Below are 22496 nucleotides of genomic sequence, written 5' to 3' on the forward strand. Positions count from 1 at the left end.
ATAAAATACACAAGTGCACTGTCCAATGTATTATTTTTCAAGAAAATAAACAACTTTTTTCGAGCGTAAAAAAATTGAATATTAAAAAACATTTTTCTGCAGAATAATTTTTAATTATCTCGTGGATAAAAATATCTTTTTATGAAAACAATTGAAAATTACTTTTAAACCTTGCCTAATGCAAAAAGCTAGTAGTCTGATGGATGGCAAAAGCTTTCCTAAGAATACATGTATTTATATGTATCAGCTTTTGTTCGGTTCTTTTGAAGTCAAATTAAACTATTCGAAATTAAAACTTGAAATTAAAACTTCTTTAATTTGTCTCCTAGTCTATGAGTATTTGTTATTAACATATTTTACGTTTTGATTTTTAGTTTTGATTTTTGCTCAAGCTTTCAAAATTCAAGCATACGTATGAATCCGTGCATTGAAAAAGTAACAATTAATAATCAAAAATTCATTAACAAGCTGCAACGGAAACACTTCAATCGATCAGTCAACGATAAATAATATAATTAATTAACGATATTCACGCGGTCTTATATGAAGGTTGGCCAACTTCCTTGCGAAAATGTTCAATATAAAAAAATATGCAAAAGAAGTTCACATCTATGCGTTAGTGGAATATAAATGAGCTTTTGACAATGTTGTTTCATCCTATATAATGCATGCACGAGTTTGCCTCTGATTTATATATATATAATCGTCCGTTATTTTTGTTGGAACGTATCGGTTGCTTCGCGTTCCACCTCCCTTGGAAACTAACCCCCTCCCCTCTTCACTTCAGCTCGTGCACACACATGCACATATTTGCGCGCATGTGCACGTGTACGTGTATAAGCTCAAGATTAATCTTGTTTCGTGACCCTTTTCTTTTCTTCGCTTGCTCTCTTATTACTCTTCTTCTTCTTCTTCGTTTGATCACATTTTTTGAGGCTTTCCTCTCTACTTTATCATTTATTTTGCTGTAATCTTTTTTAGACTGAATAAGAGCATTTAACAATTAAAATTTCGACGATGAATTGATAAATAGACAACTAAAAGTCTTCACATAGTACTTCGATTTTGGTTCGTGCAAAACCTACTAGGAAAATAATGAATTTTGCATAATCAGTCGATTAATATTTTATTTAATTCGTTTAGTACCTAATTTATCAATTCAGTTGTCGTTGTTGGAACTACTCACGAGTCGTTTCCTCTGCAAGTTAGAGAGAGATACAGATAGAGATAGAGATAGAGATAGAGAGAGAGAGAGAGAGGGAGAGCGAGAAATTAAAACTCGAGCTACTTAATTAATCAAACTAAATAAGTTAACAACTGTTTTTTTTTTCGTTTTGCTCTCGAAAAACAAATGCTCAAGAGCTCGGTATATATACTCGAAGTAGGTAATACTTATATACGTACATATATAATATAATGTAAAACGCGTGAAGAATGTACATCGTCGTGATCCAGCAACACGAGCGTAAAGCTGAAAGATTTTCAAAAGCTCTCGTCACCGCTGTCTCGCTCGGGTATTACAAATACGGAAAAAACTCTTTCCATAGTTTGACCTCGTACCACGCATTCTTCCTTTTCAGATACTCCAATTATTTTCTGTCATTCTGCATGCGCGCGCATAAATACACGTACATGCACACGCACAAACGTAAAGAGACATTAAAATTGCAAGCTGCACTGCGCGCCCAATTTCCATGAATCAACATTTTTTTAAGCTTATTTTTTACCAGTAAATGCGAGTGGTGACGCAAGTGATACACGATCCAATCAAATTAGCAATTAATAAATTAAAAGATTAAATTCATGTGAAGTAAAATTTTATATTTACTTTAAAAGCTTGATTAGTTTTCAAACTTACTTGTACAGCTTCCATCGTATTATTTTATGAAAAAACGTAATTTACCTGAAACAAAGAATAATTTTTTGGTCAATCAAATCATCTCGATTGCATATAAGTTAAAAAATTGTATACAATTCATTACTAAAATTATTTTTAAAATGAAATGGACATTTTTGTTTGTACACGTATAAAAAACATGACAAACTTTCACTTTAAACTAAGTGATTAAAACCTATATGAAACATATTGTATGCATTCAGTATGTTCTAGTATTGTGCAAGCATAAGCGTATTAAAATGGACACCGATAAATTGTGATGTATCAACTTTCCAAAGTATTTTAAATTAATCTCTTCGAATCTGTCATCTTTATCGATACTTTTTTGAGAAAAAAAATCAAGTTCAATCATGCGATGACTTTTTTTAATTTTCTAAAATGAAAAAAGGACACGGAAAATCAGAGTTCGCATCAATTTTCTGGCAAAGCTGTGTGTATGTGTATCCCTTTACAGCATTCTCTAATCGAAAAATCTTGCTGTCGCCCCTTCCTCTGCGTCCTGTGTGCGACAGAGAGCAACAGAGAAGAGAGAGAAATTTATCCATTTTATACAGCGTACACTACCATACAAGCTCTCATGCACTCATATATAAAGTTTGCTGACTATTCAAACGACAGATGGGTAAAATTCAAGCTATTTGCGCACGCGCGGCTGTACATTCATTTATATAGAACTTCGTTTATGGAAAAGCCATGACGATATATATAATACGTGGCTCCACGTACGCGTGCTTTATGTATATGTGATCATATCCAGTACACACAAAGATATTATACGTATGTTGCCCGTGTTTCAAAGTGAAATATGCATAGTATGTAGACATATACACGCGTTTAAAAGATAATACAGGTATGCATTTTTGCCTGACGCATAATTTGAAAATACAAGGTGCTAAACCATGACGTTGCATAATAATTACAACAATAGTGACATTAATAACCAATTTTATAATATGTGTAACATAAAAAAATTAAATGCAATCTTATACACATCCAGATCTTAAATGTCCCGTACATCGTTTGTTTAGAGGTATTTCATACGAAATTTCCTATCGCGTTCACTTTTGAAGCTGCTGTTCAAGGAAAAAACCGTTTAATTAAACGTAATTTTGTGCGTAGTTATCAACACTTTTTCATAGAAACATGAGCGTGTTTTTTCTAGTTTTTCACATGTAACGAGTATGTATGTGTAAATGCTTCGTTCCGGCAATTTACAATTAAAAAGCATTTCCCACGTTAAATTGGATTTTGCATACAATACACTTATAAGTACAATATATACGCGTATATGGTACGTGTATCTGCAAAAGCCATATTTTCTGCTCATATATAATAAGCGTCTGAAACATGCCATTTAAATGCGCAGAAACGAAATATGAAATGCGAAACAATATATTACGAGACCGTTCGATGAAATAGCCACACGTTTATAAAATATACAAATGTTTATATAATTAATCATATCAGTCGCAGCACATTACACACATATGAATGTGTGTACGAAAATGGTATCATTTTCCGCTTTTTCTTAATATATATCTGACTCTTGGTTCTCTTAGCAAGCAATAAAGTTTTTAATACGTCGTACACAATGTGTAACATTATTCGCCTTGGGTTTGTGAATGAATAGTAAATAGACAGCGAAATAATACGTTTGTGCTGTCGTGCTATACCGTCGAAAAGAAAGAGAGACATAGCAAGAGAGAAAGAGAGAAGAGAAAGAAAAGAAACGGCTTTTTATTTAAATAAAAATACCTGCAGCTCTTACCCCGGTAGATAATGTATATAAATATATTACAATTTATAGAGCCACTACAATGATGGATGCGCGTGGCGAATTATTATCGTAAGCATGAGAGCGGAAAAGAGAGAGAGAGAAAATTTTAAGCCATTCATTGGGTTACTTATTGAACAAATTTACGATGATTTGTTGGGGAGAAAATTCCTTGTGCGCTTAAGTCTATTAAAACAATTAAATCACGACAATGTTTTCTCAAATATTTCTTCATCTATAATTTTTTCAACTCGCGCAGTTTTCTGATTTTGAAAAGATAATGACGCAAAGCGCCAATGGACTCGCTATGCCGATATTGAAAAAAAATACAAAAATTATTCTTGTCAATGACGAAAGCCCCTTATTTTCTAAATGTTTTATGAATATTTTGTAAAGACAAGTCTAGAATGAACGCATTTTAAAATGGTAAAATTGAAAAAAAACGTGATGTATGCAGACCGCATCGAAAGAAATTTGAAGAATCTCAAAATTTTTTTTTATCGTAATTCAATTTTAATGTGTTCAAAAATCGATATTGATTTTTTTGTGAACAAATTTAACTGTAATTATAGATAAAGCGCTCGAAAAGGAAAAGAGTTAGCGCGAAAAAAGCTGGAAGAAAGGAAAGAAAAAGACAGTTTAAATGGCAAAGAAGGAGATAGAAGAAGCAATAAAAACGGAGGAGAGAAGCCGAACAAAAACTCGTTCTCGTGCGAGCGTCGTTGCTGTTGCTGCTGCTGCCGTGTCGAGAGCATATGTGTACAGGCCTTACCTCTCAACTCCTGCAAATAAACACACACGGTCGCCTCACACACATACTCTTGCTCTCACTCGCTCACTCTCAAATAAATGAGCTCGACAAAAACTCCTATTTAGTTTAAAATTTAGTTTTAATACTTTTTCTCTAGAAAAGAGCCGAAAATGATTATCATCCGTTAATTCAATGATTTTTTGTATCTTTTATATCGCACATTATTTTCTGGTCATTCGCCTTGTCGCAGTCAATTGAGATGAATCCGTTAATTGATTTTTAATTGTGATTGAGAAAATGGTTCCCAATGTAGACTCGAGTGCTTTTTGGGAAGCAAAAATTCAAATGAGTATAACAATTAATTAATGAAATGGACGAGTGAAACAATATCTAAACATTATGTAGTTCACAAAAGACCACAAACGAACACCGCAGAGCAGGTAGAGAGAAAGAGGAAACAGAGAGTTGATCGTGAGCCAACCGATTATTATCGATGCGTATACATACACACGCTCGCACACGTACTCACACGAGAGGCGAAACGTATCAGCCTTTCCTGCCCTCTTGCGTTGCGTGTACGCTGCTATATAGGTATTTGCACGAAAGTGTATGTGTGCCTATATATCTTTATATGCGCATATACGTGCGTAAATAGATATTATTTTCGGGTCGTTGTGCTGCTGGCACTTCGGCTCGTAGAAATATTATTTGCCTTGGCGTCAAAAACACATAATGTACAGCATGAACGTAGAAAAAAGAGCTTGGAAAATATTTCTTTTCTTTTTTTTGCACTTCTAACTACAAGCGAACCATGTAATTTTGGATTAGAGATCGCACACGACCAGAGTTCGGCCTCATCGCGATTGACCTCAAAATGTTCAGATAAACACTCACGAGGTTTACAATTATAGATACGGAATTTATCAATGATTTTTTATTTCTCTGGACTTCTGTAAAATACGAATAATGCAATTTAAATTTGTTTACATGGTTATTTTTTATTTTCAACGAATAATTAAAATGTTATGACTGTAATTTTGCGTGAGTATTTAATTTTAATAAAATACCACGTTGTGTTAATACTTTTTTCGCGAAAGAAATGTGCTCGCATAAAAAGGTAGAGAAATGTAAAAAAAAAGTACAAAATGAAATAGAGACAAAAATTCGACGTGTATTATGTCTCGTTTAAACTGCTAGCAATGTAATGCGATATGGTAAGAAGCCCCCTACGTTCAGGGGTTTAAAATAGAAGTGTGGACTACGGGATAGAGGGCTGCTGCTGCTACTACTGTTGCTTCTATTGAAACAAAGCTACTGTAGCGCGCATGAAAACGGAAAAGCAAGAAAAATTTCAGCTCGTTGGTTAAAAACTATAAAGGGTGTAAACTGAATATCATATACCGAGCGAGCGGATCTAAAAAGAAGATAAAACAAATCGATAGAGCTCAAATAGATTAAAAAAATAATTATGAAAAAATGAGGAAGTTGAATTCAACCGGCTTATCAGTGAACAACAGATTAAAATTTGTTACATTTCGTTTCAATTAAAGAAGTCAAAAGCTTACTCAAACTTTCTCATTATTAAAATTGAGCGAATAGTATTCTGGAGATAAAGTTGAAAAATGTAATATTGTTGTTAGGTTTACGAATAATAAAAAAAAGTACTTTGTTCTCACAGAGTTTAATGAGAAACAAATTAAAAACTTCAAATACATTTCACTCGTGGGTACGTATTAGTAACTTCGAGGCCAAGTAAATTTGATGGTTGGATCGATAAAACCATTGCATTTTCTAGAGCTATTTTCATTACTGAACGTTTGCGAGCGAGCTTTTTAAATTTTTAATCGACAAAAAAGGTGGTTTTTTGTTTAGTATAATGAATATCATGAATGTTATTTTTAAAGCAGTTATTAATAATTCAAAATGATAATAATAAAAATGAGTTCTAGTTTTATTTAGTCTGTAGAATAAGCTCGTGTAACAATTGTAATTTTGAATCAATACGAGAAACACAAATTATGCGTCATCGATTCATTACCATAGCAAATGTATTTCAGCTTTACATACTCATGCTGCATTAATAAAACCAATTTCAAAATGGTCTAGCTGCCAAATAGCTAAATGAATACCGTTAAGCAGTTAAGAACTTTGCAAGATAATCAAACAGTCGCGAATTGCATCAACTTTTCGAGCAGCTGTATTTCCTCATTCACTATATAAAGGCTTTTTTTATTTTATGAGTCGCAAGATCGCAGGCTGATTTTATAATTGATCGTTGAGTTTTCAAGGAAACCGAGCGTGTAGAGCTTGCGCTTCGTATTGTCTGCTGTAAACTAACGTAAACCACGACGACGATCGGACCTCCTTTCTTTCTTTTATTGTTTTCAACTCGAATCGTTTCTTCATAACCCACACGTAGTGCACACATTTATATGGAGAGCCTGGCGAGTGGCGGCTGCATTGGTGAGTGCGCACGCGCACGCGTACTCTTGCGACTGGCGTATCGGAAATAATTGCACGGCTCACTGGTGTTTATCGTTTTCAGGCGTTTTCACTTATTGCGATACGATTTTTAGGCTCATTTTCGGAGATTATACGTGTCAATAGAGATAACCAATCTCTCCGACAGAAAATAATTTGCAACGAACGTGTGAGATGAAAACTATTCTACAATAGACAGAGACGAAGAATTCAGTTAAAATGATTTAAAATAATTATTGAATTCCCTTCTGAATGCTTCGAACGAGATTATACGATTGATCCATATCTACTAAATATAAATTTTGATTATAATTCAAATTGTTTAATGACGTATATTTAAAAAATAAGTATTTTATGACTTTATTTTGTGTATTGAACTCATTCGCACGAGTTAATAACTCGAAAAATCAATAGTAATTGGATCTATCAGGTCTGACAGAACTGATTACCTTGGGAAAAAATTCCACATGAAGTAAGTATCTTCTCAGAGGTAATATCGATATTGATTCAATATCCAATGAAGTAAAAATATATTTTTTTTTTAATTTAAGCTACAAAAGACACAAGTTTTTAATGTCGATTTAAAATTCTTAAACTAATATTCTTAAACTAAAAGTTGTCATAGTACCTAACTCGTGAGCAGGTTTACACTTGTCATACATCACTAGCAAGAACTTGTCGAATGTTTTTTACTAACAATTCCTTGATTTTAGAGTAGAACATTTTTCCATTCCATTGAATCTTAGAAAAAAAATGAAAGATTCAACGATAAGATAAAGGGGAAATTTTTTGAAATTCAAACACACACTGAAGAAGTATCCTAAATATGGACGAACCACATTTTTAGTGGGCGTGTTCAAGATAATCAATACTTGAAACATTACGATAACTTTTAAAGGTTAGTTGCCCCCCTTTATGACACTTATTGATACAATTTTTAAGATGACATTGGACTACAGATGGTTTTATTATCAAAAATAAAATTGAAAACTTATATACACAATATCAAAGCGCAGATCAGTTCAGTTGCAAATTATAATTCGAGAGAGCTGACAAAGAGAAAAGTATCAAGGCGTAAATAAAATCTATTGGATAAAGTACCATAAATTCTTTCTTATAACAACGAGAGCGAATTAGGATACTCTTAACGTTTCAAATAAAAGAGAAAATAGAAAGGCGAGCAGTTGAGATCTCTGCGTATTATGCGGGAGGAAAGGTTTTGGTATAAAACGTCCTTTTCCTTCTAATATGTTTCTCCTCCTTCGTTCTCAGTCAGAGACAGCTAAAAAGAATCAATTTCGATGAATTTATTCGTTTGAATGCAATCCCTTCTAAATAAAATTACCAAGGTTGTGGTAATATAATTTACACATAATAAGCAAATATAGTCACAAACAATAATTTAATAACTCTTGATACTGTAAAACCATTTGTAAATAAACAGGAATCTTTTAAACATATTAAATCAGTGAATTATATCTGAAAAATAGATAAAAAAATGAATTATTTTGAAAAAGGCCAAAAATGTTATCAGTAAATATATTATTTAATTGGCACAGAGATTTTTTGTACAAAATCAAAAAGACAAATCTAGGATGAAATACTGGTGTATTGAAAATATCTACTCCTCGATTCATTTCAAGAGTCTTGGATTTATATATTGGATACACAGTAAATATATATATATATGTATACATAAAACACCATGAGACATTTGACTTTTGTTATGCCAGGTTACAGTTATCTGAGAAAATTGAATTTCAGAGCTGGCTTTCGATCTTTTATATGAGCTACCGAGGGAGCTACAAAAGGATGTACCTCTTATTTTTTCAATGACAGCTGTTGCAATAGCAACGTGGTTACTTTAATTGTAAGAATTAATAGTCTTCAAACTTTTCATTTTTCGAGAAATTACATTTTAATTTCGATGAAGTGATAATGATTATATTTATTTGATAATGAAATTTTCGGTACCTTAATTCAAATTTATTCAAGAAAATTAATGACACTGCATCTAAATGAAAACTTTAATGGATGATATTTTTTTCTAAACTTTCATAATTATAAATAATCGTAGGAAGGCAATATTGAAACCCTAAAAGTATTTTCATATACAGCCTTACATATATACTGTTGGTTCACAATCAATCTTCTGAAGTTTCCCCTACGTTTTAGTATCTCCTTCTCTGTCTTCCTATTCTCTCTTTATATATCTTTCTCGCTCTACTGAAACTTTGTATCTCCTCTTCACAGTCAACATCAGACTTGTGATCCTCTAACATGGCTACGACTACTTGGCTATAATTATTTCTTCATTCAGCTCATTATAATTTCATGTTTTTTCATTATTTAGATGATTATTATTTTTTAATAAGTTCAAAATAAAATACTACAATTAATCGATTACGCATACATGTTAAAAGATGATCGAAATTATTTACGTATTTACTGTCAATACGTTATGATGGAAAGTTGATATGAAAACTTACGTAATAAATTAATTAAAGATGTAATAAATCTTAGTTCTCCTGAATTATACGTGGTTTTTCTAAATGACCGAATTGAGCATCTTCAATAAAAATTTATCTCGTAACCGGCTTTCGTCTACTTCATTACTCACTCACTGCTTGCACATATATGCAAACACAGGTACACAAACACACACATTCACTCATGCACACACGTGCGCACGCACTGATGTATATCTCTATTCACTTCTTTTATATCACTTCCACATCCTTTTTTTTTGCGCCGTCGTGTGCTCTCGCAAACATGCCACTTTACTCTGGCCGCGTGTATGCGTAAATATACGCGTATAAGTGTGTAGAACGAAACATAAGCTCCGTCTTCCTTTCACGGTCTAACCAAATATAATCGTATTCCCACTCTTCTTCACTGATTCGGACTCAAATATCATTGTCGTTACAGTGTGTGCCGCAAAGCGAACTACTGGAGCCACCATCACACGTACACACACAACCATCAGTTTCTCCATGTCCTCCTTCTCTACTTCTTCCTCCCACTCTTCTGCTTCCTCCTTCTACTTCACACAACTTCTTCATCCCATATGCATACTTTTTAATATACCAGATGTAAAGGAGCAAGAGAGATAGAAAAAAAAGATATACATTGAACGAGGTGACCTTGCTGCCGGATACACGCATCTATATGTGTATACATTTATATTACTATTGAAGCCGATGACTGCTATAAGCCCATGGCTGTATATGAACACGTGAGTATATATTGAAATAAGCGACAAGAGATTCACGAAAATACGAGCCACATTCATCAGTGCTGCCTCTTTTACTGCACATTGCCATTTAATCTTACTCTTTTTTCGTTTTGTTTTTTTAACAGCACGGGATCTTTTTCACCTAACTTGTTCATTTTGCGTCACTCAAATCACTATAGCGGTTCGTAAGATAATTTTTAATAATCAGAATTTTCTTCATGCATTTAATTCAAAAGTGACCCTGAAGATGTTCTATGATGGAATATTATAAATTGTACCCCTTCCAAACAAAAACGCTATTTTAGTAATAAAAAAAAACACTCGAGCACCAAGATGAAACAATTTAGCTAAATTATGTTTTAAATTAAAAGCATCGAATTACATTACTATTTATGCTCTCGTTCGCGCGTATACATTACAGAAAGCTGCAGAGTAAGCAATACATAAAATACAAAGAACAGAAAATTTGAAACATCGTTATAGTTTGTTGAAAAATGTGAATTAAAATATCAGCAATAATTTAAATAATATATTTTGCACCTAGGGAGTGAAAAACTGGAAAGTCTCAGAGCACGTGTAATTAATTTATCAGCCGAGGCGAAGCCTTCGGCTTTTTTCGCTACATAGGTGCAAATACAATTTTTCATGAATCCCCCAGCCTAAAGTAACATTTTGGTTTTGCTCATCGGGAGTACAATGTTACTTTAGGTTAGGGTAGCACAAAAAATATATTATTTTCTAATTTTTTATTGCAACTATCGATTTTAAGCGTAAAATCATTTCTGTGAAATATGATATACGTATTATATCGAACAGTTACTCCCTCCAAGAGATATAGTCGAGTTAATATTTAATTTATCTTATCGCTCAAAGTTTCAGATATACGCGTATACTGCGGTTCTGCATAACAATCATCCCGAAAAACGAACTTGTTATGTAAGATAAACCGCTAGAATAATAAGATTAAATTCAATTCCCTTTTTTGTCACCTCGTTAGATCGTAATTATAAAAATGTTTTGAAGTTTTTTTCCTCGGCTAGATACAGCAACGAATCTTTGAAGTTTTACTTGTATGGAAACTCAGTGTGGGTATTTAAAATCCATCGATTAAAAAGTAACGATCTCTCACCGTCTAGCAGCAGCTTAACAGGCAGCGCGAAAGAAGGCTACGGTTCATTTATAAATAGTAGCGTGAATTTCATAAATTAAATAGTCATTTATATAACAACGAGGCAGCTATCAAGTGTCTCTACCTCTCTCTCTTTGAGCGACCCCCTCCCCACCTTCAATATATATAATGTGGTCTCTTTATTTCCTTTGGTTTCTCGTTACTCTCTTCGCGCATCTGCATGTGCAGCGCACGACTTTCATCATGCACGCGAGCGCAGAAACTTGCACGAATAAGCGACGATGAGTGTATGCATATATATTTAGTCGCGATAATATAAATAACAAGTCGTATACGTGTCGCTTAAATATATGTAGTTATTATATAGCGAAAGAAGTCAAGAGAGAGAGAGAGAGAGAGGAAAGGTTGGCGGATCGATCACGAGGCGGCGTCAGCATCTCTGCGTGTACTTATACACGCTCACACAACACATTCTCGCGCGAGCATGAAAGAGATCCTATCATGCAAAAGCGCCCTTCTTCTGCTTCTTACTCTTCTTCTCGTGCTTCATTCCAAAAATTAAACTTGCTTATGGCCTTTAGCTGCGAGTTTTGCTTCATTATAAACCTCTCTCTCTCTCTCTCTCTCTCTCTCTCTCTCTCTCTCTCTCTCTCTCCAGCGAGCGCGTGGCACTGTACAGCACCGTATACGCGCGTAGATGATAATTTTACTTGAAATACGAAAATTGTACACGTCAACATTTTTTTCACGCGATTAGAGTAAAAAATATGAAAAAATCAATTTACACAAAATGAGACTCTTTTTCGTTCTACCAATCCCACAATATACTTATATTTGAATCGAAATATCAATTTGCGCTGACTCTATTTGCCTAAACTTTCCCGTTTGATTAAATATAGATATACTGAATTAAATTGAAATGATCCGGGCCATGCAGGGATAGAAAATAAGACCCATACATGAGGTGACGTGCTTCTGCTGTTGATGCTCGAGAGACTTGAACAAACATATCCGACACCGCATGGCGTTTATATCATCATATACGAATAAGGTCGTACAAACAGATCACGACTGCGAAGCTAGAAACATGCCGACAATTGCACATTAGAGACACTTTGATTCTGTTTCGTGACCAACTCGTCATAGATTCCGTTGTTTTGTGACTACATATGTTTGTGTTTAATTCAGACGAAGCAATTCACAACGAAAATTGAAAAAAAATTAATTTCGAAATCGAAGTGTCTACTATATATGAAAACTCATGCACAAATTTTTAGAGATTTTCAGGGATATTTGAGATTTCGGATAAAAAATATTTGAAGTTTTGTGAATAAAAGTAAAATATTTCAGGTATTATTTTTTTCTTTTATAGCCAAACTTTTTTCAAATTGCATATGACGTGGAATTTAAGAAAAAATTGTTCTATTAAAGAAAATTAATTTTTATATATTGATTCAAATTACACTCACTAAATTATGGTTAAAATGTACAATAATAACTTGCCGTTAGACAAAATTATAAAAATGCAAGTTTTTAGCAAAAATACCTGAAAATACAATCGCAGCCAACGTATATAAACTATGTACTATTCTTTATTTCCAAAAATTTTCTGTTTTTAAAATCGAGTTAGATAGTAATAATTTGTATTAGTTCACAAGAAGGAAAATACTCGCTAAAAATATGGGATAGCCTACATACATATGCAAATACATCCACGTTTTTTACGAAGAGTAGCGCGGTTGTACTCTCTTCATTAAGTAAAGGTGCTACTCTTCAAAAAGAGCTCAATACACTTATTGAGCTCTAATAATGTATTTTCATTCGAACGAGATAAGATTGTATGTTACGAAAGCATATGATGTACAGTCATATTTATTTATTCGATAAAGACATGTACTACAAATGTGTATTTTTTATGACAACAATTCTTCTTTACGTTTAACTCTGTACTTTATACTTTTTCAGATTACGTATCAACAAGTACCCATGCATGAAAGGCTTTTTATGTTTTTTTTATGTTTTTTTATTATTTTTCATTTTTCACACTTGCGGTAATGCTGTCCCATGCGTTACTTCATTTATATTTAAGGAATAATAGTTCATAATTCATTTAGAAATCGCAATAGATGCACCTGCTCGTACATTATATTATGTATAGAGTGTAGATTCAATAAAATACAACGATTGAAGCGCATCACATGTTTCTGTAAAAGTATGCGAGACTAAAATATACAAGTCGATGCTCCTCAGTCGTATATAAAGCTATGGAAAAAATACATTGTACGTCACGATGGCAAGAGAAAGAAGAGAGAAAGAGAGGATAACGCCATGTTACACGCACACTATACAAACATCTGGACGAATGATTTTTCGAGCGACCCTGAAAGTATCAAGAGTCAAGAATAAAACGTTGTGAAACACATCTCGCTTGCTTTGATGTGTATTCTTTATTTAAAATTTTGTATTTGTGTGTATTGGAAATCTGCGTCTATACTTTTTAGTTATGGTAAACTTGTTTACATTATTAAAGTGCATTAGGTCATAAGTGTGATAATTATGAACAAATTAATATATCACTGAACATGCTATTGATTAACGAGTTGTAAACATTGAAGATCAGATAATCATGATTTGCACTTGGATGGCCTTGATAATTTAATTTTTATGTAGCATCTGACGCATTTATTATAATTCATTATTTTTATCATTCAGTCAAAAAAAACTTTTCAAATTAAAATTTCATCACTTCCTTCTATTTTTATGCGTATAACAATCAACATGAGTTGCATGCATTCGTGCAAAGTAATATTTCTACTGATATTATAATAAATGTCTCGAGATTTTTTTATGTATTGCTAGTTTCGTACATTCTTTTCTCGAAAAATCTAAATCTCTATTGCATGAGTCACGAAGCAAATGTGGCAAAATACAATTGCTGAATCGAATGTAATATCCAACGACGAGAGAATAAGTAGTTCGTGAAGCAAATATGGTAGAACGGATATAAAAAGTCTATCATCTGTCATACGTAAAAGCGAAAAAAATTGATGTTAATGAGAAATGAGAATGTAAAACAATGTAGCTTACACATTAACTCAAGGCTACTTGTTTGGTTACTCCTTGAAAAAATATCTAAAATTTTTTTTATTCCACAGCGGCAATTTTATTAAAATATTTTTGATAAAATCGATCATTTTATATGGTATGGAAAATAATAATAACTTACTCTTTCAAGGCCAAAAACCAAGTAGTTTCACTCACCTGCAATATAAAAATAAATACATTGATTAGTAACGCTATATTAATCAACCAAATCAAAATATTAAATTAATAAAAAAAAATAATAGGGGAAATTCTTCTCATTTTTTACGAAAAGCAATCGCCACAAATCAGGGAATGAAAAATAAATGAATAAGCTAAAAAAAAGGAAGCACGCACAGTTTACTGCAGGGAGATTGAAAGAAATGAACTCAGTCTCGATCGATTCATTTCGTAGGAATCCTCAAATGTTGCGACTTAGTTTTTAACTTGTGCACTGTTACCACAGCAGATTTCGAAATATTATCATGTCAGAAACTAATTTCATTTAAAATCGTTTCTAAAGAAACGAAAAGCGTTGACAAAAAATTTTACGTGAAATTTTTCAAATGTTTATTGATAAATATGGTGAAATCAATTGATGAGTAAATAGTGTGAGAATAATCAATTAATAATATAAAATACGTTTATGATCGTAGCATCGATAAAAAAATCGTATATATAGATTATATAGAAGCTTAACAATAAGCTCTTAAAGTTTCTGTACAAGGCAACTTGAAAAAATATAAAGCATGCATATGCGAAGCCCGCCTGACGCGACAAATTATTATCGTAAGTATGTGTGTGGGTCGCTCTCGTGTCTCGGCACTCTGATTATTTGCATCGTGAAATCCGATCGAAGACGGAAGTTTCGTGCGCATATGGCCGAAGTACGTATAAATACATGCGCGCACACACGCATAAAAAAACAAGCACACGCTCCCGATACACACAATGTGTAGTGCGAGCATGATCGATTAAATTTTCTCAGACTAAAAAGGCATATTAAGAATAATTTTATGTGAGCGATAGGCCAATGAAATTGACGATTAAAACCACTGCAATCACGAATATGACAGCGGCGAGCTGACTTTTTTAAATACCGCTAGGGATGCGATATCTTTCAGTTATCATGCCTTTTCTCTGGAATAAGAGAACTTTAGTCGTTGTATTTGAACAAATAACTTTCGTTTGTTGCTTATGTTAGTTCGAAACCGTACACTCATTTTTATATAAAAAGGAGGGTAGGTGTAATCATTATTTTGGTTATACGTAGCAATAAATCGCGTGCATAGGCGCTTTAGCATAATATGTAACTCAACGAGAAGAGAGAGAGAGAGAGAGAGAGAGAGAGAAAGCAAAAGAGGGGGGGGGGCAAAAGATCGTAGAATGAAATACAGCAACGATTCAAGACTATGGTTAGTCATCCACTACCGAGTGTACATTGCAGTGTGTGCGTGCGTGTGTGTGTATGCATGCAACGAGCAGAGCCAGCGCACACTGAATTGGATCCGTGAATATTATATATATGTAAACAATGAAATCACGATAACTCGGAACTTGTACGCAATTCTGGCTTAAATGGTAGAAGACCGAGAATGAAAGAGGAGAGAGAAAATGCGCGAGCGTTGATAAAATATTAAAGTATATATGTTCTAAAAATTTTCGATTGAGCCGATGACCATTAGATCGATAAGGAATAAAAGAAAGCTGATAATGTATTCGACGTGCATTGGAGGGAGTGATACATTTTTTAACGTCTCTCTCACTATTGGCTTTGCTTTTATTTGAAGGCGTTGAAGAACTTCTGTAAACGGACTTTATTGATTTATTAGAAATTTATGATATCATATTTTCGTTATTTCAAATCTATCATTGACCTACAAATAATATAAATTAATCATACTCAACTCTAAACTAGCTAGATAAATCGAATTATTCAGCTTCAATATTGTTTTTTATAACAATGAAAAGAGATGTGATTAATCGCCCGTGTAAGACGAGTCGAATTTAGCGAGCTTGAACGATACGTGATACTTTGAAAAATTGCTTATACGTTATATGTAATGACGAAACGTTCATGTATTCATAGGCGTATGTGCAAAGAAGTAACATTTAGGGAAAAAAGCATTGCATAAGATTACGGCATAAAAACGTTTCACTTTTACTGAACAAGGAAGAAGGAGCTCATACGGTTGTCCGTGTCTGAATTGTGAATTCGAGTGATTATAATTATTTCTTAGCAATATTGTTCATATATAACTTTCTCTGTATCTCACTTGCGTTCCCCTTTTAAATGATAACATGACTCAACTGTATATAATGCAAACGAAATTATATAGTTTAAGTTTCTACTTTCTACATCATTTATATCAATTACATGGGAGCATGAAATATTATATTATAAATATATGAGTGTAAAATCAACGAGAGAAAAGGATTCTCTGCTCGAACAATGAATTCATAAATCTTCTTTTTCATGAATAAAATGTAACATTTTATCTCGACGCACGCACTCAGATATAGCAAGCAAACAAAAATGCTCTGTTGCACAAATCAATCGTAAAACGCTTTCGACTTTTGTTGACAGTTTATTTGATTATAAATATAAACATATTTTTCTAACGCACGAATGAGAAACGAGATAGACATATTGACGATCGGAAGCGAAACGAGCAAAAAATCTAATCCAATTCATTCTCGTCATGGCGAACCAATTTCGTAATCCTCATATTGTAAGCAAACGATTTATACATACAGTGATAGCCCACACATGTACGAGTAGACAGGACAAGCTGCGATGGTGAGAGGAATTGCAGCAAAAAAAAAACGATCGAAAGAGGGTACAGACCGCAACAAAGGGGAAAAGTCTAGCTTTACCGAACGTCGGATACTTTTTGACATTTTATCAATAAAACTCTTTTCTAGTATATTTACGTCGCTCATTGCAGTAGCAGCAGTAGCAGTGGCGACCCACTCGAAATTTTTCCTGATGCACAGATTGCATGGCAGAAAGACATAGTCTTTTTTTGTCGCACGCTATATTGCGCGGATTCTGCTATCTTCATCTTTTTCCCCATGCTCTTGCACCTGAATATTTTTTTACAAGCAAAATATGCATGCATTTTCATCTTTATTATTTTTTTATTTTTTCATTATATTCTGAAATACGTTAAATTGCCATCAAATTTTAAGGAAAATTCTTTTGTTTTCTAACGCATATATAAAACTATTAAATATTTGTAAGATTTATTGTGAAGCATTCAATTCCTCTAACCCAAGTGATCATTAATGCTATTCGCTATGGTAAAAACAACGATCTACTTTACGGTCTTTTTTTCTAATAAATTATACATTTGTACGTGAGCTGAGTACACGTTCATGTTTCTTAAAATCGCGGTCACGGTGACTCTTTACAGTGACTGTACTTGCAACTATATTAACAGTGACCGAAGCGCCTGCCACCCGACTAATTTTACCGATGAGAATTTCTTACTCTATACAGTCCTAACAGAAAGTTGCACTCGCGCAGGCGCACGTACATTATATACATTATGTCGACAGTATTATACACACACATTCACACACTTACTCTCCACGCCGTGATATCCACATTTACTTTCTCTTTTTTAGCCATTTTTATAACGCGCGAATCTCTTCGTTCATGCGTATATATATAAATATATCTACCTATATAAATATATATATATACATATACTAGGTAGGTGTACCATGAAATACCATTCGTTTACGCCGTTGGCGAGTTTTTTCTTCTTTCGTCTGAATATATACGTACGCGTTCTTGACCATCATAGTATGAAAGAGTATCTTTTTGGTTGATTGTAAATGTCAAGGATATTTTAAAAACGTCTATATTTTTTTTAAATTTTTATTTGAGACAAATATTTTTTGCGAAAGGCTTTAAGAATATCTACTGTTATCTGGCTTTAAATTTAATTTTAAATACAAACTTAGTTGCTCGAAAAGTTATAAATTTGAATATTTAAACTGTATGATTACTTATTATTTTATTGAATGCTTGGTACAAAAAATATTTAACATTGAATATAATTTATGAAATAATTCTTGGCGTTAAACTTGAGTGTATATTTAAATAGCTAGCCTTTTCGATTTTTTCATTTATAAACCTTTATCAAGTAAAGAACTTTATACGACGACTTGCGTATATTCAGTTTAATGTGTAATTAAAAATGCAAACTATATACATAAAAGTGAGGTTTTCACTCGAATAATCAAACATACAGTTCAAGTTCTTTCGTAAAAAAACTGTAATAGAATTATGTATACAAAAATTTTTTCGCTATTGATCCAAATATTTTATATTACATTTTTAATGATATCTCAATCGCGCATGACATTTCAAAGTGCACTAAAATGTTGCTTTAATTAAGAGCCCCAAAGCTGAAAAGATGTTTAAAATCAGAATGAGACGTATCGGTTTTAAATAACACTCGATGCGCTTAAAAAGACTATATACATGTTACGTTTATCGCTTACTATCGCGTCTGCGCATGACCAAAACATTCACTTCTCCTCATTATATACACTTTCATCTTACTCGAGTACACCTAGCCCCCACCCGGACTTTCTTGCTCTCTGTCTCTGCCGCTGTCTCGCTCTCTCTCTCTCTCTCTCTGACACTCTGTCGTTCTTTGCACTTGTCCATTTCCCCCTCTGCTACTCCGAAAACACGAAGTATGAAAGCAAATGACACTTGTTTTTCATGGCTTCCTCGTTCCCTCCTCTCATTCACATACACCCTGTGTGTATACAATTTACTTCCCGAAGCACAGGAGAAACAGAGATGGAGAGAAAGAGAGAGAACGATTTTAGTATAATAACATACATGTAGTGAACAAAGTAAATTCTCAAGTCTTTTGCGCGAATAGGAATTTAGATTAACGACGTTAATAATCGAGAGTCGTACAGTGGCGGAAATCTAGTGATACACGAAAATTTATTTTAAATGCAAGTGCGCATTGTCACGAAACATTTCGACTGAAATAAATACTAATATATAACTTTTTTGTAATTTTTTTGGGTTATATTCAATAAAGAGCGCTTATATAAACCGCCTATCGACAATTTTATGAAATTCATCACAGGGAATTTAGCGTCGGAAAAAATGTTTTTTGCAGTGATATTGCAATTTTTACGGTTAGGAACTTATTTGTTTGCATATGATCCAGTTAAATTTAAATAGTGAAAGTTGAACACATCGTAATGCGTTCGGCAAGAAATGAAATAAAATTTTCTAATCTTCTATATTACAAACGCTTCTTGTCTCTATCATAAATTCAGATTTTTATTATCTTTACTTTTTAGCACAAACTAGAAAATCATCTCCGCAGTAGTAAGTCACGAGTTAAAATATTGTGTTAAGATAACTTAAATCAAAGTTTGAATCGAAATAATTTTGAGCTATACTTATTAACTTCGATAAGAATCGATAAAAATACTCTTACAGTTCTATTACAAATTTATCTTCAGATTTAAAGAGTATGTATAATAACAATAGCAGCTGTGCTCGATATTGATTATTATACTTGTCATTACAGGCACATTTGTGTTCCATTTTCTTTTTAAAAAGATTTGTTTAAAATAATATATTTTATAAAAATACTAGTAACTTTCAGGCGCGCTTCGCGAGCGTACATTTTTCAGTCAGTTTCGAAAAAGTTGCTATTTTGACCGTAGATGTCACTTTATTACGTTTCGACTCTAGTCAAAAGTCAGTCGACCAATCAGAGGCCGAATAGATTGGCTTCACTTTTAGGGTCATCATTATTTTAAGAGAGGATTTTAATAGAGGAATGTAATGAATCAACGAAAACATAACGATGAAGAATATGAAGGTAAAAGAAGGTAATAAAAATTATTTTAAAAAAATGATTAACTTTAAAAGTAAAAGTTTTTTTCACTACGGAATTCAGGAAGTAGTTTGAAAAAATGTCAGGCCAGCTATTTCTATTTCAGAAAAAAAAGAGAACTGTATAATATAAATTACTATATTTTCTGCTTACAGAGAGACAATGTCTGTCAGAGACATATTCGAAATTTGGGGAAAATGTACTAGATATTATAGTACTTTTTTTGTTTCTGACAACTTTTAATGTGTTAATATATTAAATTTTCCAATTTTTAAGCATGTCTCCTATATGGCTAGTAGAAAGTATCGAAATTGTTATTATAAATGTCTCTTCATGCACCGATAAATTTTTTAAGTTTTCAATGATTTTTTTGTAAGTCATTCGTAACGTCAAGAACGTTCAATAAATTCAGTCAAAGTCAGAGCATTTTGGATTATTAAAAGCTAGGAAAAGTTTCAAAATGGCCAAAAGACTCGATAAACAGTCTGTGTGATTTTTTCAGACTTTCAGAATCAAAAATATAACTAAAGAATTAGTATTGAAAGAAAACGGATTATATTTCAATTTAATTTAAATTTGAAATTTCCTGACGGTACATGTTATAGTTCTTTGTGTGTATCCAAATTTTACACAAAATATCTGTAGGTGTTTCGAAAACTTGTGCGTTCCACAGAATGAAAAATGTTTTTGTACATCTAATATAATATGTACAAACCAATATGGGTACATTTTCTGGGTGTGGTTTCAATACACGCAGTGGGTACGGCTAATAGACCGGGCAGTTTGTACGTGAAACCAAGTGGGAATTATTTTATTTGATCATATAAAATGACGTTATCAGTGAGAACTTGCGTGCAATGCATCGAGACTCCGCTAGTGTATTTTGAATATCCATGCCGCTTGCAAAAATTCGTGAATGCGTTTAACGCAAGTCTATTAAAGTCGAGACGAAAGTGCTTACTTAGGCGATTGAGAGAAAAACTTTTTATCGCGCGCGCAGCATTATATTGTTGAGCTGAGCAAACTTAATATGAATGACTTTATCTGAAAGATATTCCTCAGCTGTTATAATAAAAGTCATTTCATGAGCAATGTATCAGCTACCGTGTACACAAGCATGTATGCAATTATATACGTACAAACGAGACGTTTGCTTGTTATATGCATTTACGCGCAGACGCACACTGGTGAAGATTTTTTTATCGTCATTTAGAGCCAGTATAATGCGAAAAAAAAGTCAGTTGGCCCAATACGGTAAATGCAATTTTAAAGAATCGCTGTCATCGATAATATACGCCACTTGGATAAGCAAAAAAAGTGAGCAAAATGGGAGAAACGCGAACGAGACCGACCGATAACGATGCGAATACGCGTTTATGTGTGCGCATGCGATACGCATTATATTATACTGTTCTGTCGTGAAACGCCGTAAGGGAGTACGTACATTTTACAATGCGATTTGTATAATATATATCAATACGCATATGCATACACGCGTATGAAGGAGATTATGCGCTCGAGGAAAGATATATCCAAAAACCGAAAATTAGCCGAGGCAATAAACAGAACTATAAATACGCACGTGCCTACATAGAATTTGTCTTTGAACTCTAAACTTGTCGACAAAATCATCTACATCGTAGCACCCGTTTATACGAAACCTTAATGAATTTTTTTACGATTGCAAAGACAATATGTTTTTATCGCTGTCAAATCGATCGGCAAAATCGATCTCGTGATCGCGCACTTGCTTATTTGCTACGTAAGTATCATTGGGTTAGCGTGTGTGTATGTATATATAGATATGCTGAGTGCGCTCAACCGAGCAAACGAGAAATAGCGGGTAATACGTATGCGTGCATAATACATATATATATATATATATATATACATGAATACGTATAATACACATATGCACGACTGTTACGGCCTTTAAACTCTGCTTACTTGTATTACTCTCGTGCGCACACACTCACACCATGCGCGAGCCTCGCGCTCCGCGGTATTACATACGTACAGGGCGAAGCTGTGCAGGATATAAAAAATGAAATGACGAAATGGAAGGTTCAAAGAAACCGGTATTTTTTCAGTAGATGCTCATATTATACGAATATTAGCACCTAGGGAGTTTAGCACAGCAGTATTAATAATTTTCGAATGGTCGTATAAGTGGATAGTGAAGGTGGTGGTTCTGTTGATTTTGATCCAAGTAAAAGGAATGAGCGAAAATACTTGTGAGTGGGTGTGTGTGTGTGTGTGT

At 33.3% G+C, this 22496-nt stretch overlaps 1 protein-coding gene across 2 annotated transcripts in view; it reads right to left on the bottom strand.

Annotated features, from left to right (window-relative positions):
- LOC106648982 (flocculation protein FLO11-like) overlaps positions 1-22496 on the bottom strand; it is a 123316-nt gene that overhangs the window by 83964 nt on the left and 16856 nt on the right. Inside the window, exons 1-2 of one of the 2 annotated variants that reach the window (XM_014366225.2) lie at positions 9393-9754; positions 1859-1903 (exon numbers count right to left, since the gene is read on the bottom strand). The exons of the other annotated variant lie outside the window; for it this stretch is intronic. Of the exons in view, the coding sequence (XP_014221711.1) occupies positions 1859-1873 (15 nt within the window). The 5' untranslated portion in view covers positions 1874-1903; positions 9393-9754. Of the gene's footprint in view, positions 1-1858; positions 1904-9392; positions 9755-22496 lie in introns of those variants that run through there. 2 annotated transcript variants of the gene reach the window in all.

The sequence above is a fragment of the Trichogramma pretiosum genome, unplaced genomic scaffold, assembly GCF_000599845.2.
Source record: "Trichogramma pretiosum strain Unisexual culture from Peru unplaced genomic scaffold, Tpre_2.0 scaffold33, whole genome shotgun sequence".
Lineage (NCBI taxonomy): Eukaryota > Metazoa > Arthropoda > Insecta > Hymenoptera > Trichogrammatidae > Trichogramma > Trichogramma pretiosum.